This window comes from Melospiza melodia, chromosome 12 (assembly GCF_035770615.1).
Source record: "Melospiza melodia melodia isolate bMelMel2 chromosome 12, bMelMel2.pri, whole genome shotgun sequence".
In the NCBI taxonomy this organism is placed as follows: domain Eukaryota; kingdom Metazoa; phylum Chordata; class Aves; order Passeriformes; family Passerellidae; genus Melospiza; species Melospiza melodia.
In genome coordinates this window covers 4,325,057-4,343,050 of record NC_086205.1, presented here as the reverse complement: position 1 = coordinate 4,343,050, position 17,994 = coordinate 4,325,057, and the positions used below count along the sequence as shown (strand labels likewise).

Here is a 17,994-nt window from a genome sequence, read left to right as displayed (position 1 = left end):
TGGCAACCAAAGAGCGTCAACTGTGTCCTGGGGGGTAGCAGGCACAGCATCACCAGTTGGGCCAGGGTGGGGATTGTTCTGGTCTGCTCTGCTTAGACATGGCCTCACCTCGAGTCCTAGAGGGTTTTGGGCACCACAGTATTAAAAAGATATTAAGTTATTCCAGAATGTCCACAGGAGGGCCACAAGGATGGAGAAGAGTCCTGAGAAGCCATATGAGAAGAGGCTGAGGACACTTGGTCTGTTCAGCCTGGAGACCTCATGGCAACTTCCTCGTGAGGGGAAGAGGAGGGACAGGCACTGAGCTGTGGTGGCCGGTGAGAGGACCTGAGAGAATGGCCTGAAATTGTGTCGAGGCAGATTTAGGTTGGCTATTAGAGAAAGGCTCTTCATTCAGAGGGTGGCTGGGCACTGGAATAGGCTCCCCAAGGAAGTGGCCACATAACCACGCCTGACAAAGTTCAAGGAGCATTTGGACAACACTCAAGGGTACACGGTGGGATTCTTTGGGATGGTCCTGTGCGGAGCCAGTAGCTGGATTCGATGATCCTTGTGGGTCCCGTCCAAATCAGCATATTTGATTCCGCGAAATCACGGCAGCCCCGGGCTCACGGCGCCAGCGCTGCCCACCAAGGGGCCGCGGCGGTGAGGGCGCTGCCACGCTCATCATGGCGGCGGAGCGGGCACCACCCACCCGACATGGCGGCCCCGGGGAGGCTCCGAGCCGGCGGCGCTGCCCGCCGAGCCTCGGCGGCGGCACCGGGAGCTGCGTGGGCGCCCATCCACCCGCCGTGCGGAGCGGCCCGGGAGCCGCAGAGAACCGCGCCCGCCCTCTGCCATGCGGTGACCGAGCGGCTCGCCCGCCATCGGCGGGAAGATGTCGCCCGCTTGCCCCGGAAGCGCTCGGGCAGGCGCCAACATGGCGTGGCGGTGCTGGGCCCGCGCCGGGGGTCCGCGGCCGCACAGGTGCCGCCGGCACGGCCAGGGACGGGGAGGGTGAGGGAGGGCACGGGCGGCTGGGGCGGGCGGTGCTGACGGTTCGCATGTTTCCCCCGCAGGCTGGCGCTGCTGCTGCTGCAGCCGCGGCGGGGTTTCCGCCGGGCGCGGCCGCGGCCCGAGGAGCCCCCGGCAGCCGCCGCCGAGGCGCGGCCCGGCCCGCCGCTGCCCCGCCGCAGCCTCTGCCCGCCGTCACCCACCGCCGCCGCCGGCCGCCCCTCGCCGCGCCGCCTGGTGAAGCCGCTCCTGTTCGCCGTAGGGGTAAGTGGCTCCTGGGCCGGGTGCTGTGCACGGCTGGGAGGAGCGGGTCGGTAAGGAACATCTTCCATCGGTGTCAGGGGGATGCTTCCTCCCTGGGCTTCGCTGCTCAGACCCTCAAAGTTAACGCAAGGTTCTTGGCTAAATACTGTAGCGTTAATCAGCTAATACAATGTAACTTCAGCTCAATCAATAGAAATACCGTAAAGCTATCCCAGTTTCATTCCATTTCGGTGAACTTAGTAATTTCATTGACCAGGTTTGTTTGTGAGCCTTTTTTATAAAGCATCATCTCATGACACTGAACATCCAGTAAACCTGAGGAAATGGCCTGAAGGAGAAATTTAGATTAGATGTTAGGGAAAAAAAAAAAAACAACAGAAGGGGTTGCAAAGCATTGAAACAGGCTGCTGAGAGCAGTGGTGGAGTCCCATCCCTGGGAAGTGTTCAGAAAACACGTGGATGCACTCGAGGACATGGTGAACTCAGTGGTGGTGCTGACATTTGGACTCATGCTCTTCAAGGTGTTTTCCGTCCTTAAGGGCTGTGCCGTGCTGTGAGTCCCGAGGTCAGCTCTGCCACAGGTTCTGCTGCCGTGATCGGGAGTGGCATTGCCTGGGATGCCCCGGCCGGGGCCTGGGGCAGGCCCTGAGCAGTGCCCAGTATCCCCAGTTTGCTTAGCCTTATCCAGTATCCCCATTCACTGAGCCGTGCCTGGTATCCCCATCCACTGAGCTGTGCCCGGTATCCCCAGTTCACTGAGCCATTCCCGGTATCCCCATTCACTGAGCCATTCCCGGTATCCCCATTCACTGAGCCATTCCCGGTATCCCCATTCACTGAGCTGTGCCCGGTATCCCCATTCACTGAGCCATTCCCGGTATCCCCATTCACTGAGCTGTGCCCGGTATCCCCTGTTCCCTGACCCGTGCCCGGTATCCCCATTCACTGAGCCATTCCCGGTATCCCCATTCACTGAGCTGTGCCCGGTATTCCCAGTTCACTGAGCCATTCCCGGTATCCCCATTCACTGAGCCATTCCCGGTATCCCCATTCACTGAGCCATTCCCGGTATCCCCATTCACTGAGCCATTCCCGGTATCCCCATTCACTGACCCGTGCCCGGTATCCCCAGTTCACTGACCCGTGCCCGGTACCCCCATTCACTGAGCCGTGCCCGGTATCCCCAGTTCACAGGCTCGGCCTTCGGCTCCGCCGCCATCTGGCAGTATGAGTCGCTCAAGTCGCGCGTCCAGACCTACTTTGAGGAGGCTCGGGCAGACTGGATGGATAAAATGCGGCCGCAGAAGAGAGGAGACTTCAGAAAGCAGGTACACAAAACCAGGCCCGGCTGCTCACACGGGCTGAGCCCTGCGAGGCACGGCTTCAGCTCTCCTCTGCTGTGAGCGTGGTTTGTACAACACATCCTTGTCCTGGTTGTTCTGATTTGGAACTTGCAGGAATATTGGCTTCTCAAAAAGTTACAGTGGATAAGTTGACGTGCAAGGAAAACTGATAAAATTAGTTCTAGAAAACTGTAGCTCGATATCACTGTGAAGGTTATAGTGGAAAAATGGAGAAGAATACCATCTTCACCCAAAACTGCAGGAAGGAGAGGTCAGAAGTAGGAATTTGTTCATCTAAACTAGGTACCTTTTGCTTTTGCACCATAAAAAAACCCCCAACAAATGTTCTTGCTTCATCTTAAGTGCTCTCAAAAGTGAACATGAAGTGTCAGGGAACAGAACTAGATTAAATTCTCAGTCTTATGCTTAAGGCTTTTCAGTTCTGTGACTTCTGAAATGCATATTTTCACCCTCTAAACCCTTAAAAATACAAGGTTTTAGAGAGCTTTTTTACTTTAAGAGCTGACACACAAGTCCTTTTAAGTTTGGGCAGCAAGAACAAAATAAGTGCTGCAAGATTTGTCATAAATTTAGTTGGCATCCCAAAAATATCAGCCATTTAGTTTTTAATTAAGTATACTTAAACCTAACCTCAACATTCATGTATGTTTGCATTTGTTTCAAGGTTACTACTGGTTTGTGATAGACCAGGCTTGGTGCTCATTCAGGTCTCCTTCCAAGGGAAGTAGGGCTGAGCAGGGAGCTGGAGAGGTTTGGGATCCTGGGACACACAGGAGCTGATTTTCTAATGTGCATGGTGCACACCAGCACTGCTGTGGAAATGGGCACATGGGATAACCCTGGTGGGCAGCAGAGCTCCATGTGGCTCCTTGCTCATGGCCCCTACAAACCCCCAATGGGCTGGGAGAAGAAGAAAAGCAAGAAAACTTTTGGGGGTGAAGATAAAACAATCACCAAAAAATTGTTTAGTAAGTGTGAGAAGAGAGAAGGAAACAAGTGATGCATAGGCAGTCACTCACAATCTCTTGTGGAAAGACCAGTGCCCAACCAGTTCAAGAGAAAAATATGTTAAAGCTCCTGAAATCCCCTCTTTTGGGGAGATGCCAATTCCCTATTTGGTAGGGAATATCTCTGGTTAGTTCAGATCACCTGCTTGGTTGTGTCCCCTTCCAACTTGTTGCAACCTGCTGCTGCAGAGTGAGAAATGCAAAATATCTTGATGTTGTGCAGATGTTGTGTTGATGATGTTCTACATTCACCAGAATGTAGAACATTAGTGTGTTCCCACTACTGTCTTGGTCAAAAATCCAAAACACGGAGCCACGTATAAGCTGCTAGAAGGAAAATTACCTTTATCCCAGCAGACTTTCTTGCTTAGTGTATATGAACTGCAGGGGAGATTATGATCAGCACTTAATATTTTAAAATAATTATGTCTTTACACTTTAGTTTTCCTTCAAAATCTGAAGGGGAAGATGTGGTGATTAGCTATCCAAAAAAGAAAACTAAACTGCACTGTTGTTAATAGGCTTAAACTCCCAATCCCCATCTTCAACGGGTAAGTTCTATTTCTAAGAGTTCAGGATTCCCCTGTTATTTCTGAGGGCATATAATCCTTGTATTTTAGAAAAATCATATCTGTTCTGTGTTCTTATACTGAAGACTATCCTCTGCCAGATAATAAACAGAAAATGCAATGAAGTTGTTACTTTAATATCAAACAGTGAATACTTTCTTTCATACAGCATTGCATCCCCTGCCTCCAACCTGCAGATAATTTTTATGACATTGTCCCCATCAATATGGTTGGAAGGTCATTGAGGAGGCAAAAAATATATGTGCAAAAGGATTACAAAAGCTGAGGAAGGGAAAGGGGGGTGCAATTTGTCTGTGGCCTGACTGCACTCAAAATAAACTTTTTCAGGGGTTTTAAGCTTGGAGGAGGGCTGGGTGAGCTGGACGCAAGGGGGAATGGATTCCACATCTTGTGAGCCACCTCTGCAAAAGTGATCCTGGCACAAAAGTGGCATCACTCAAAGGTGGGTGGTGTGATGTTAGACAGCATTAGGGTGAGGCTTAGTCGAGGCAGGATTTATGCTAACTTTGGCTAATCTGCTAAAGTCAGCATTATGGGCTAGATCTTTGTTTAATGCAAGCAGGGTAAACCCACTGGAGTTGTGCAGAAGGATATAGCCCCATTCTTTTGGGGGAAACTCTTCATCCATATTGGGTATTTTATGAAAAGGAGGGTAGATAGCTTTTCTTCAGTAAGGAAATGTCAACTTGAAAAGCTAAAGCAATCAGAAGTAAAAAAATCGAAACCAATTTACTTCACAGATTTCAAACAAATGCTTTCCATTCTTAAAAATGTATGAGCTTTACCTGGCTGTTTCTGAAATTGCAAGTGCTTCATGGTGGCATTGATGGACAACACTTGTGTTCCAGGTTAACAGCTGGTGGAATAACCTGACTGAGGGCCAGCGGACTGTGACAGGTTTGTGTTAGCTTACAAGTATTAGACATTCACAGGAAGAGAAATATGGCAAACAGGTACAGTATACTAAAACAGATGGCTTTCATACCGTGTTTAGGTTGTTGGGCACAAAGCATGTGGAAATTTACACCTGCACATACACTATTTCTGCTACTGCTCCTTCTCACAAACTATTTTTTGTATGCCTTAAAAAAGTTCCCGTGCATCTGTGTGAGAGAGTGTGGAGGATTAAGTAGAATCCACCCCCAGCAATATTTTGCTCACGAATTATGAAAAACAGCAAATGCTCTTAGAAGAAATAGATGGATATATTCCACTGAAATGTGGGAATGAAAAATTCCCTAAGAGTTACATATTTGCAGTATGACATATGAAAAGTAGCAAAAATTTAGCCTTTGAGCTTTCCTTTGGTTATAATGTAGTTCTGATTGGTTAGCCTAATGCCAAATCCCTGAGATAAATGTAATGTGTCCAAGAAAATTGATAGGAGCTTGATTCAAATCCAATAGCTGAGCCCTGTCTCCTGCTATATATTCTATATTAAGTATTTACTGAATCTCTATTAGCAGGTTGTTAGTGTAAGGTTACTTAAATGCCATTTAAGTTGTTTCACCTTTCATGTTTCCTGGTATTATAAAACATTTTAAATCCCTAAATGCTTGGACAGAAATAGAGAAGGCACTTTAAACAAGAAGTAATACATTTTGATTATGTTTCCAATAATTTACACTCCTATTCAAAGTAAAGTAAGATGGCAATAACATCTCTGAAGTAAAAAGCTGTATTTGGTGTCTCCCAAAGGTCACAAAGCCAATTCAACTTTGCAGTTTTCTTAAAACCAAAACTCCCCCCAAGAAAGGGACAGGATATGTAGTGTATATTTGTATGGTTCCCCCAGTGCTCTCCTCTTGTGCAGTTAAATGCAACTGTGCAGTAGATCAGTGGCATTTAGAAATAAATAGCAAGAGGGGCAGGAAATGGGACCTCTTACTGGCTCCTTTTTCATTGATTCTGCAATAGAATGTAGCAGTTTGAAACCATAGCTTGGACCTTCTCAGCACAGATCTTTGTGGACTGTTGGATTCATTACACTGTGTGTCAGAACAGTTGCAATTAAATGTCATATTTCTGAAAGACTTCCTCTATATAAATGTAGCTTTCAGTGTTTTTCATTGCTTTTTCTAAACTGTGTACAAAGTAAGAAGTGGATATTGCTTTTAACAGAATTGTAAAGAAAAAGTACAATTCTACAAGCTGTCTTTTTAAATACTTGCTTTCAGTAAGCATTGTGGTGTATTACATTGGTAATTTGCTTTTATACTTTCTTTTCCCCTCTTGTTAGGTATCATAGCTGCAAATGTCTTTGTGTTCTGTTTGTGGAGACTGCCTGGCATGCGACGGTTTATGTTTACATATTTCACCTCAAATCCATCCTCCAGTAAGTGAACAGTAATTCAGGTGCTTTTCCTACACAGAGGTGTAATAGAACTCTGATGATGCTGCAGAAGGCTCAGGTGGCATGTGGCTTACTTGGAGCTCCATCACCCACAAGCAGTCTCAGTCCTGCTCAAACACATTATTCCATCTAGGCAGGAAGTGCTTTGAGGGGAACAATGTTAAGAGTAATGGATCTGATTTTTTAAAACAAACACAACTGGTGCTGTTCTAAATATTGTAACATCAGAACTGTTGCCTGCTATCTGGCCTTTTCCTGCCTTCAGTGGGATGCAGCTCCTGCCTGAATAAAGGTGAGAGGGGCTTTTCCCAGTGACAGCAGCCAAACTGCTTTCTTGGACAGAGTGCAAATCAAGGCACTCAGTGAAGGAGGACTATTGCTGTACTACATGATGCCATTCATAAACTAGACTCAAATGTGATTGTTTCCCCCCTTTAATGTTCTGTGGGATGCAGACAGAGCCATCATCAGTCATGTGCTTGCATGCTTTCATCAGTAGACAAGGATTAGTCTGTAGGTTGTGTACAGTCCTTGCTTCAAAGCTGTGCTTTCAATCACATTGGGAAAACCCAAACAAACCCAAGCACCAACTTGGCTTTCACTGTGTGTGAAATGTGCTGAAGATATTAACCTAGAAAAAAATTTAGTAATATTTAAAATATGAGGTTTCATTTTTACAGCAGAGAAAAGAATTAAAAGGACAAGGAGACAAACTTGTTTGGAAGGTACTTCCTGCTACATCTTAATTTCTGCTGAAAAAGTGGAAACTCAGCCAGTTCCCCCACACCCTCCAAAGCTAAAGATATCTGCTACCCAGATCTGAGCCTGTCACCCCAAACACTCCTGTTTTAAATAATGTTGACCTTCAAACCTGCTAATTGGCTTGTTTGCACTTTCAAGGCTGCCATTTCAGTGAGGAGAGCTAGTAGCTTTTGCAGAAAGGAAAACTGTTTTTCTCTGAGGTCATCTATGTTGCAAATTCATTTTATATGGCTGCTCATGTACTAAAAATCCTTATACATCATATACATATATAAATGAAATACTTTTTTATTTTTCAAAGCATAGAACACATGTCATAATGTTTTCTATGAAACAGTCCCCAGTAGGTAACTAAGACTATTATTACAACTTTGGGGTATATGTTCTTGCTTTGCAAAAGGCATTGCTTAGAATTGGAAATTTGTTTCATTGCTGGGTTTACATCCTAGCTTGTATTTGAGAATCTAGACATAATTATCCTATAGTGTTTCTTGATGCATTTCTAGTCTATATGATGTGTAAGTTGAAGCAAATCAAAATGCTGACTTCATATGCATTGCTTCTCTCTTTTGTAGGAGCCCTGTGTTCTCCCATGCTGCTCTCTACATTCAGTCACTTCTCTCTCTTCCACATGGCAGCAAATATGTATGTTCTGTGGAGCTTTTCCAGCAGCATTGTCTCTCTTCTGGGCTGTGAGCAGTTCATTGCAGTGTACCTTTCTGCTGGTAAGGTTAAATATATATATTTACAACACTTAAAAATATAAATATGTGTTCAAAAAGTAAAATGTGTGCTTGGTTAATAGATATATGAGGACAGATGGCCATTGTTCAGTCCCACACATTGCTTTATACTAAAGGCAGTACTACTTTGCTGTCATACAGATTTTTGGTGGGTTTAAGATACTGGGCTTTGAAATATAAAACTGTATCTGGTTTCAATTCCTGCTTTACTACCAAAATCAAACAGCTGTTAATACAGTCTCTTGGAATTTTTGTGACAAGAGATGACAGTTAATTTGTATTTTCTGATGCTGGTCTGCATTGCTGCCACGATTTCCAGTAGTAATTTCTCTTTTTCAGGGGTTATCTCCACTTTTGTCAGTTATGTTGCTAAAATGGCCACAGGAAGGTTTGAACCATCCCTTGGAGCTGTAAGTACCTTGGAATATGAGAGACTCATCATGATCTTGGAAGCCAGTTTGAAAGCCTGCTCTATTCTTTCACCTCTTTAAAAGCCAAGAGTATGTTTGGGGTAATGGACACTAGAAAGGTTTACCACAGTCAAGTAACCAGGTACAAACTGGTTCTCCTGAACTGATTCTCCTGTGCAACAGCTTGTCTGTTCTTCAGAAATGTTCCCTCTGCTGCAGCAGCTGCCCAGAACTAGCACCACTTAATGCTGAGGGTTGGAAATGAGTCCTGAACAGCAGGAGCTCTTGTCCCTGAGCAGATCAGTTATGTAACTTTTTATTGCAAAAATGGTATTTTGTAATTGTGTAACAGTCTTCTCTAATTAAAAATAGAATACTTTGGAAAGAGATAATGTAATCAGACAATCAAACTCAGCATGTGATCCCAGTGGAGGTTGTAGGGCATGCTGTGCAGGAAGGGCAGCACTCCTGCCAAAAGTCTCACACGATGAACAATATGAGGCAGGCTGAGGAGCTTCTGTAGCTGCCAGTTCTTTCCAAGTGTTTTTAGTAGTAGAACATTTTAAAACACTTAACTTGCATTAAATTTGAGGTTAACCTAGACATTTGCCAGGTTTTAAAGGCTTAACTTACTAAACTGAATAATTTTGATAAAAGCCCAAAGTCGGATTCTCATTATTCTGTTAGAATGAAAAAAACTCTTTAGCTGTGCTGAAGTTAGAACTTTTGGAAATGCTGTATGTGTATTGTCCCTTTGTCTCATGAATGAATTATATCAGGAGTAAATTACTTTCCCTTAGTCTTACTGGTCTGAACTTACTGAAATCACCACACATTGCATTAGTTTGCTGCATTCAGAGCCTTTCCATTGGATTATTTCAGGGATACAAAACCCCATGGTCAATTTAGTGTACAGTCCAGGGAGTTACTTGTTTCATTGACAGAAGATTTTTGTTCCTGTCCATGTATTCTTTTCCTTGGTTTTGTACAAGCTTCAGAATGATTTTGCTTCATCAGATATGTCTATGCTTGATTAATAAATATTAGATTTCTAGGGTTTACTTGAGAAACAGAACATTTCCAGAAATCATTATCTTAAATTTAGGATTGGGTATTTCTTAATTATGTTAGAGGATTTGAAGGATGTTTTTCCCCAGTATTTATAATTCCAGATATTGAAATGAAATAGTGGTGTGTTGTTTTATTTTTATTTGGAACTTTTCTGTGATGACAGAAGATGGATGTACTTTGAGTTTTGCCACAGGGCTGCATTTGAAAATAAAAACTAAAAGGAAGACAGGTTCACATGCAGAAAAATCTATTATCCCTTATGTAACATGTTAGCTTGCTTTGATGTATTTTCCTGTGTTTGCAGTCAGGAGCTATAATGACTGTCCTTGCAGCCGTGTGCACCAAGATGCCAGAAGCAAAACTGGCCATCATCCTCCTTCCAATGTTCACATTTACAGCAGGAAGTGTAAGTGCCTTTGGACTTCAAAGAAATGCTACTCTCAAAACATTTCCCCCTTTCTCCTCAGTATCCTCTTCCTCTGTGTTTCTAAGCTGTTAAATGTATTTTGAAAGAGAAGAGGGCTCATAGAAGTCACAGGGAATTCTGAATTGGTGCAGCCTAGCAGAGGCATTACAGCAGTGTGGTGAATTCAGAATTATCCTAAATACCATCCTCAATGGGTCTGTTTCAGATCTAATCCCAAGAAGTGAAAGAAGCTGGGAGGGAGTCAGGTTCACCTGTCTGAGGAAACCTAGATACACATCCTGTTCTTTCTGATGGGTGATATTTTTATAGTAGCACTTGAAACAGGCTGCTGTAAAACTGGTATGTGGTCTTTAAAGAAAAATTTATCAAGATGAGAAACACAGAATTTCCCTTCTTGAGATTATATTCCAGCCCTGGAGGAACATTTGCCTTCTCATATCATCTTTTGATACTTTCAGGAACACATTTGGAATTAGAAGTAAGCTCCTAAGACTTGTCGTTGTGTGTAGTACTCGGACTCCCTTTTTTTTTTTTTTTTGTTTCATTAAGTTGTTTTATGCACATCCACTGCCACATTTAAGAAAAGCTTCTCATGTATATCTCAACTTACTTTAATAAGTTAATCATGTTTGGTCCACTACTTAAAAGGTGTTTTACTGCTTAAAGCAGTTAAGCCAGGTCATTCCAAGATCATGAGATGTAATACTCTTTGTAAGTGAAGCTTATAGATTTGAACAAACATTCTTAGATGTAGCCTTCATGTTTTTCTTGCACTTCTGCTTGGGTTGACCTGGGGTTTTTTGCATGCTACCCTTTAACTGCATCTTTCTTTAAAAGGTGGCCAGGGTGGAAATACAGGCAGAGCCACAGAAAGCATTGCCCAGAAAAAAGCATTGCCATGGGCAAGTGCTCACTGCAAAACAGGAGCAATATCAGCTATTGCAGTAGAAACATTGGAATGATTTTGGCCCAACTATGTAATTGTATAATTGTTTATCTAAACTTTACATAGTCCTTTAATCTACCTTACCTATACTGTGATGAGCTTTCAAATGAAACAAGCCAGTGTAACAATGGAGCTTCTATTCTAACACTCATGCTTAAGGAAAAGTCCTGCCTAAAGTACCATTTCATCCTAGCATTAAATCTGTCAGTCTTTATGAAATGAGGCATTTAGTAAAGTCTTGCTGTTGACAGTTCTGGTGCCTTTGCCTCCTGAAGATGGTACAGCAGCAGCTCCTGCTGCTCTGCTGTGGAGTTGTTCACTGCCTTCCTGATTTTCTGCCTTCCAACCAATGTTTCTATCAGATAAGATAACAGGGATGCTGCCTCACATGTTCCATCCACTAGAGAGTGGTGTTCAGGAGCACAGATGCACACAAATCTAAGGTACATCAGAATTAGAGAATGAGAATGTTGCAATTACATATTTTGTGGTGTCTTTTATAGCATGTGCTCCTTCAAGTATTTTTTGTTTCCTCCTGACCCAAGTTTGGAATGTATTTGTAGCTTTAAAAATGAAGATTGGAAGAGACTGAGTGTTCAGAAAGGACACATTCCCACCCTGCACTATTCTGTAGCTGCTCACATCTGTATTTTGACCACACAATACAGTTGGAGACTGAGTCTCTTGTTTTAAAACAACTTTTTTACAGTAATTTCTTTGATATAAAATCTATAGGATGTTTTTGATTCCAAATTTTTGCTCTGTGCTAGAATAGAAAACTGTTATCAGTGGCCATTTTGTGCTGTGACTGATCCTGTCCATTCCATGTTCTCTCCTTTTAGGCTTTAAAAGCCATAATTGCATTTGACACTGCAGGGCTTGTGTTAGGCTGGAGACTTTTTGACCATGCTGCACACCTTGGAGGAGCTCTCTTTGGAATGTAAGTCTGTATTTACTAATTCTGTTTTGTATTTAAATTATTCCTATATTTTTCTCTCTTCCTGTTGCTGAAGTGTAGGGTTTTTTCTGTAAAGTTGTCTTAACTAGCAATGAGTACAACTCAATGTTACCCTTTTAGTGCTGTAAATTTTTATGGAAAACATTGTTAACTGATGAGCTGAAAGGATTGAGCTGAACTGCCACAGAATCATGGATTAAATGTCAGGTGGTCCTGTAACCTGGGCTGGCTGTTTCTGTCCTGCACTTGCCAGCACATTGAAGAGAGTCACAGGGCAGAAAAGATTCCCACAAAACACAGAATAGACAAATTAAAATAACTTTAGAGAGCTAAAGATGTCTTTGTGTCAGTGTTTTTCCTCTAATTGCAAATTTACAGAGAGCTACAGAGTTAATAAAAGCTCAGGCCAAATTCCTTTGAGCAGCCTCTAGTGCAGTTTTCTCAGTGTTGCTGTATTGCCTTTGTGGGGACAAATTAGTAAATTAGTTCTTCCTAATTAGTAAGAACTACTAGAAACAAGTTTGTAGGAAACAGTTCTGTATTGTTCCATGTTTGAACTACATTGAATTTTTCCCTTTCTACCCAATTGCAGACCTGTTGCTAGGTGCATTTTTAATATTTTATGTAGGCATTTGAAAAAGCTACCTGAGATTTCACTAGGCCACACTTAAAGGCAAACCAGCTTGTAATTCCCTATTTCTTGGCTTTGGTGTCAGTAAGCCCTGTGCTGTACAGCCTCCTTTTCTCCCTGTCTCTGCTATCACAAATGCATCTGATGTAGTCTTGCTGATTCAGAACTTTGTGTCCTGATGGATCTGAATCAGCTTGTTCATTGTGAGGAGGAACAGTCTGCATTGGTAAGGCAGATTCACATATTAAAAGAGAATAGCAGTTGCAGTAGAAATGGTCTGGAGTTGGCAAGTTTCTTGCTTTCCTCACCTACATATTTATACCTGTTTGTTCTACCAAGTGATGATTTTGATCACTTCATCCTAAAAGAGAAAGGGCCTTATTTAGGGCCTATGTTGAATGGCAAAAGTATTTTCTATACATTGCCTCCCACTTTAGAAATCAGCTGTCTGATTTAAAGGGATGGCCAGTTCACTGGCTGCTGGCTCACAGAAAAGTGCTTTTGTTCCTCAGGATTCAGGTGTGGAGTTGGGCTTGGCAGAGAGCCTTCAACCTCTTTCCATGTGGTTGCTTCCCCTCATGCCTCTCCTCCATAACCTCCATTGCTAATCACTTCTGTTGATATTCATGTATTAGCATATATAATTGTCTGGGAATATAAACAAAGCTAGAACACTTTGATAGATTCATCTTTAGGTGCAAATAGAAGAAAATTCATTTTGAATGGAACGTGGTTGTTCTTTATGGGGCAGTTGTATTTATATAAGAGAAGAAAGAACACTTTTCCTTGGTGTTGTCAGTAAGGATCAGCACAAGCAACACAACTGTTTTAACAGTCATTCATATGGAGATATTTTTTATGCCTTTCTAAGTGGAAATCACAACAGCTTGAAATTAAAGGCAGGAAAACTGTTCATTCTCAGGACTGAGACAAACAAGAACAACAAAGTTAACTGTTTGCAGTCAAGAGAATGAGTGGCTTACCTGCTGTTTTGCAGGCATATTGTTCTTTGTGCCTTAGTTTATCTTGTCTCTTACACTGAGTATTTCCTGGGTTTCAGGCTCAGCCTGTTTTCCCTCAGATGCAGAGGGAAGTCACAGTTAACTTTAACCATGGCTTTCTTTCCCAGGTGGTATGTGACTTATGGCCACGAGCTCATCTGGAAGAACAGAGAACCACTGGTGAAAGCTTGGCATGAAATGAGGACAAAGAACACAGGAAAGGGAGGAGGTGGAAGATCTAACTGATTCTAATCCTAGAGATTCCTCGTGCCCAAGTGGTATCTTACTTGAAGACATGGGATTGAATTGGTTTTGAAGGTGTTTTTGCTACTCCACATTAAGCCTCTAAGGAGCTGAAGTTTCTAATGTAACAAAATTATGTTACAAAAATTCATACCCATAGAAAATGAACTCTTTCAAAGGTGGAACAATAAAGGTTTTTATCCTATTGCTTTCTGAAGTAACAGTCCGCATTACCTTTTCAAAGGTGGAATAAAACACGTTTTTCAATTAAGTGACCTAGATCTCTGTTAAAGAAAATGAAAATGGGATGCAACTGGTTAATATTAGCAAGATAAACATTTTCAGAACTGAGGAATTTAATGGATCACAGACCCCTAATGTCTGCCAGACAATACAAGGTGCTTTCCTAGAAGGGAAAGTGGGACTCAAATAAGGCTAATATGGTGAAGTCCAGTGGTTTTTGTTGTTGAAAATATTGGATGAAGTGAGGCAGTGGTCTTGTTTGATTTGAAACTTGAAATACATGTAGCAAGAGTGGATTGTTTGCCAAGGCTTATGTACTGGTTTGATGGTCCAGCTTTGTCACCTGTGGTTTATTCAACTTGTGGTTTTCTTTTCTGTTGAGTTCCAGCAAGCTTTTAGATCTTATTAGATTTTACTACAATGATATATCCTTTTCATAATGACATGCAGGGGAAGAATGACATACTGTGGTTTTTGATATTCTGCCATGACTTACAGTCCTTTCTGTATTTTTTCACTACTTTGATTTGGGGGTGGGGTAGAGGGATATTCTTTAAGCTGTGCTGTATTGTTAGTTTTCTTTAAGTTTTTTTCTAAGAACTTTAAACCTGTAACATATGGTTCAGAATCTGCCAGTTTTAGAAAATAAGCAGCTTCAGCAAAAATAGATGAGGTGCCTGAAATCAGCAATGCTGTAAACAGAAGTAGCTGCTAAAGTAAACCTGAGGGTAGTACCATGACCAGTGTTCCTATTTACAAGTGACAATTGGATTTGGGGTGTGCTGCTACTCTGTGCCTGTCATGCAGGGCTGATACTGAACCCATTGCCAAAGGCTGAGGAATTTTCCCAGACACAAGCTGGTGGCTTCAAGCCCTTTAACTGTTTCCTGTCAGCTGAGTTAGTCCTTCCAAATGGACTGACCTGCCAAAGAACATGTTCATTTGTAAGAAGCAACTTTGTAGGTGTTCTTACTTTATAGCAGTGCCTCACATAAAATAAATTTCTGTGGGGAAAGGGAATACATAATGCTAAGTGGCACCAGCTTTAATAAATGATGGAGTACAAAATTAGTGTAAACTCCCTGTCCCAGGCCAGTGCTTGTTTAATTTTTTTCTCTTCATCAGAAAAAGGAGGCACTTGAGGATGTGTAACTTCATGTGCCTGGTGACGTAAACACTTAAAAATGAAGGAGCTGGAGTAGCTAATATTCCTCTGCTCTGCTGCTGGAGTTATCTGGCTTTCAGTCTCCAGTCTATCACTCCCATTTACTGCTCTGTGCTGGGGTATTTTGGCCAAGCATGGCTGTTGCCAGAGCTTCAGGCACAGTGCAGCCCTGCCTGCAGCAGAGAGAGGGCAGCGGAACGCACAGCACACACAGCACACACAGCACACACAGCACAGCACACACAGCACAGCACACACAGCACAGCACAGCACACACAGCACAGCACACATAGCCCAGAACAACACAGCACACACAGCACACACAGCACACACAGCCCAGCACACACAGCACACACAGCCCAGCACACACAGCACACACAGCACAGCACACACAGCACAGCACACACAGCACACACAGCACACACAGCACAGCACACACAGCACAGCACACACTGCACACACAGCACAGCACACACAGCACACACAGCACAGCACACACTGCACACACAGCACAGCACACACAGCACACACAGCCCAGAACAACACAGCATACACAGCACAGCACACACAGCACAGCACACACTGCACACACAGCACAGCACACACAGCACACACAGCACAGCACACACTGCACACACAGCACAGCACACACAGCACACACAGCCCAGAACAACACAGCATACACAGCACAGCACAGCACAGCACAGCACACACAGCACACACAGCACACACAGCACAGCACACACAGCACACACAGCACAGCACACACAGCACACACAGCACACACAGCACAGCACACACAGCACACACAGCATACACAGCACAGCACACACAGCACACACAGCACAGCACAGCACACACAGCACAGCACACACAGCACACACAGCCCAGCACAGCACACACAGCACACACAGCACACACAGCACACACAGCACACACAGCACAGCACACACAGCACAGCACACACAGCACACACACACAGCACACACAGCACAGCACACACAGCACACACAGCACAGCACACACAGCACAGCACAGCACACACAGCACACACAGCACAGCACACACAGCACAGCACACACAGCACAGCACAGCACACACAGCACAGCACACACAGCACAGCACACACAGCACACACAGCACAGCACACACAGCACACACAGCACAGCACAGCACAGCACACACAGCACACACAGCACACACAGCACAGCACACACAGCACACACAGCACAGCACACACAGCACACACAGCACAGCACAGCACAGCACACACAGCACAGCACACACAGCACAGCACACACAGCACACACACACACACAGCACAGCACACACAGCACACACAGCACAGCACACACAGCACACACAGCACACACAGCACAGCACACACAGCACAGCACACACAGCACACACACAGCACACACACAGCACACACAGCACACACAGCACAGCACACACAGCACAGCACACACAGCACAGCACAGCACACACAGCACAGCACACACAGCACAGCACAGCACACACAGCACAGCACAGCACACACAGCACACACAGCACACACAGCACAGCACACACAGCACACACAGCACACACAGCACAGCACACACAGCACAGCACACACAGCACAGCACACACAGCACACACAGCACAGCACACACAGCACACACACACAGCACAGCACAGCACACACAGCACACACAGCACACACAGCACAGCACACACAGCACACACACACACACACACAGCACACACAGCACAGCACACACAGCACACACAGCACACACAGCACACACAGCACAGCACACACAGCACAGCACACACAGCACGCACAGCACAGCACACACAGCACACACAGCACACACAGCACACACAGCACAGCACAGCACAGCACACACAGCACACACAGCACACACAGCACACACAGCACAGCACACACAGCACACACAGCACACACAGCACAGCACACACAGCACACACAGCACAGCACACACAGCACACACAGCACACACACACAGCACACACGGCACACACGGCACAGCACAGCACACACAGCACACACAGCACACACAGCATACACAGCACACACAGCACAGGCACAGAGAATCCAGCAGCAGCAGCTGATGGCCTGTGAGCAGGCTTGTCCTAAGGGAGCATTTCATGCCAGAGAAGCTCAAAAGCCATGCCTCAGACTACTTCACATGCTGGCTTTGCATCTATTGTGTTTGTCCACTCCGTTTTTCTCCCTGTTTCTCTTCCTTGTGTTATCTCTTGTCCACTCAATCTTCAACAATGATTATTTGCTGAGAGTTTTTCAGAGATCCTGGCTGAAAGCAGCAGGGAGTAATGCTGCAGGAAATAGTGTGTATTTAACCTGAATAACATTATATTTTACAGGCCTAGTAGGATAAGCCAAAGTTGCAATGAAGTTGTTCAACACAGCACCAATACCTCCTGACCCTGTATCACCTGCAGAGAGTGAAGTCCCGCTTGTGCTGTGTTAGACCTCCCTGTAGTGTGTTGCTGCACTCTTTCAGCTTGCAGGAAGGGACTCAAAGCACCTGAAGAACACCCTGGGACTGGCACAGAGGTTTGGAAGTCATCAGCTTTCCAGCCAGTGCCTGTGGTTTGAGGGTCTCGTGCCTAAGCTTCACCTTAACTTTAGGCATAAGAGCATTTGCCCTTCTAAAGGCTGTTCAATTTTCCTCATTTATAGAGACCCTAGAGGTGTGTGCCATGTGTAAGGTTGCACAAAAATCTTCACCAAGCAGTGGGTTTCATGCCATTTTGCACCTGAGCCTTTCTGTAGCATTTTCCGGGAAAGACAAA

At 44.4% G+C, this 17,994-nt stretch overlaps 1 protein-coding gene across 1 annotated transcript; it reads left to right on the top strand.

The window, feature by feature from the left end:
* The first annotated feature begins 699 nt into the window (after positions 1 to 699).
* PARL (presenilin associated rhomboid like) lies at positions 700 to 14,319 on the top strand. Its single transcript, XM_063167292.1, has 10 exons — positions 700 to 950; positions 1,059 to 1,257; positions 2,445 to 2,585; positions 5,067 to 5,115; positions 6,458 to 6,553; positions 7,909 to 8,058; positions 8,416 to 8,486; positions 9,862 to 9,963; positions 11,773 to 11,870; positions 13,649 to 14,319. The coding sequence occupies exons 1-10, from the start codon at positions 700 to 702 to the stop codon at positions 13,764 to 13,766; spliced, it is 1,275 nt and encodes a 424-aa protein (XP_063023362.1). The 3' UTR covers positions 13,767 to 14,319.
* Positions 14,320 to 17,994: the final 3,675 nt, after the last annotated feature.

Excerpts from the sequence above, each read along its gene's own strand:
- PARL (XM_063167292.1), top strand. The coding sequence starts at position 700 with ATGGCGGCCCCGGGGAGGCTCCGAGCCGGCGGCGCTGCCCGCCGAGCC. Across the intron at positions 1,258-2,444 it reads CGCTCCTGTTCGCCGTAGGG|TTCACAGGCTCGGCCTTCGG; the intron begins GTAAGTGGCTCC and ends CGGTATCCCCAG. Across the intron at positions 6,554-7,908 it reads CACCTCAAATCCATCCTCCA|GAGCCCTGTGTTCTCCCATG; the intron begins GTAAGTGAACAG and ends TCTCTTTTGTAG.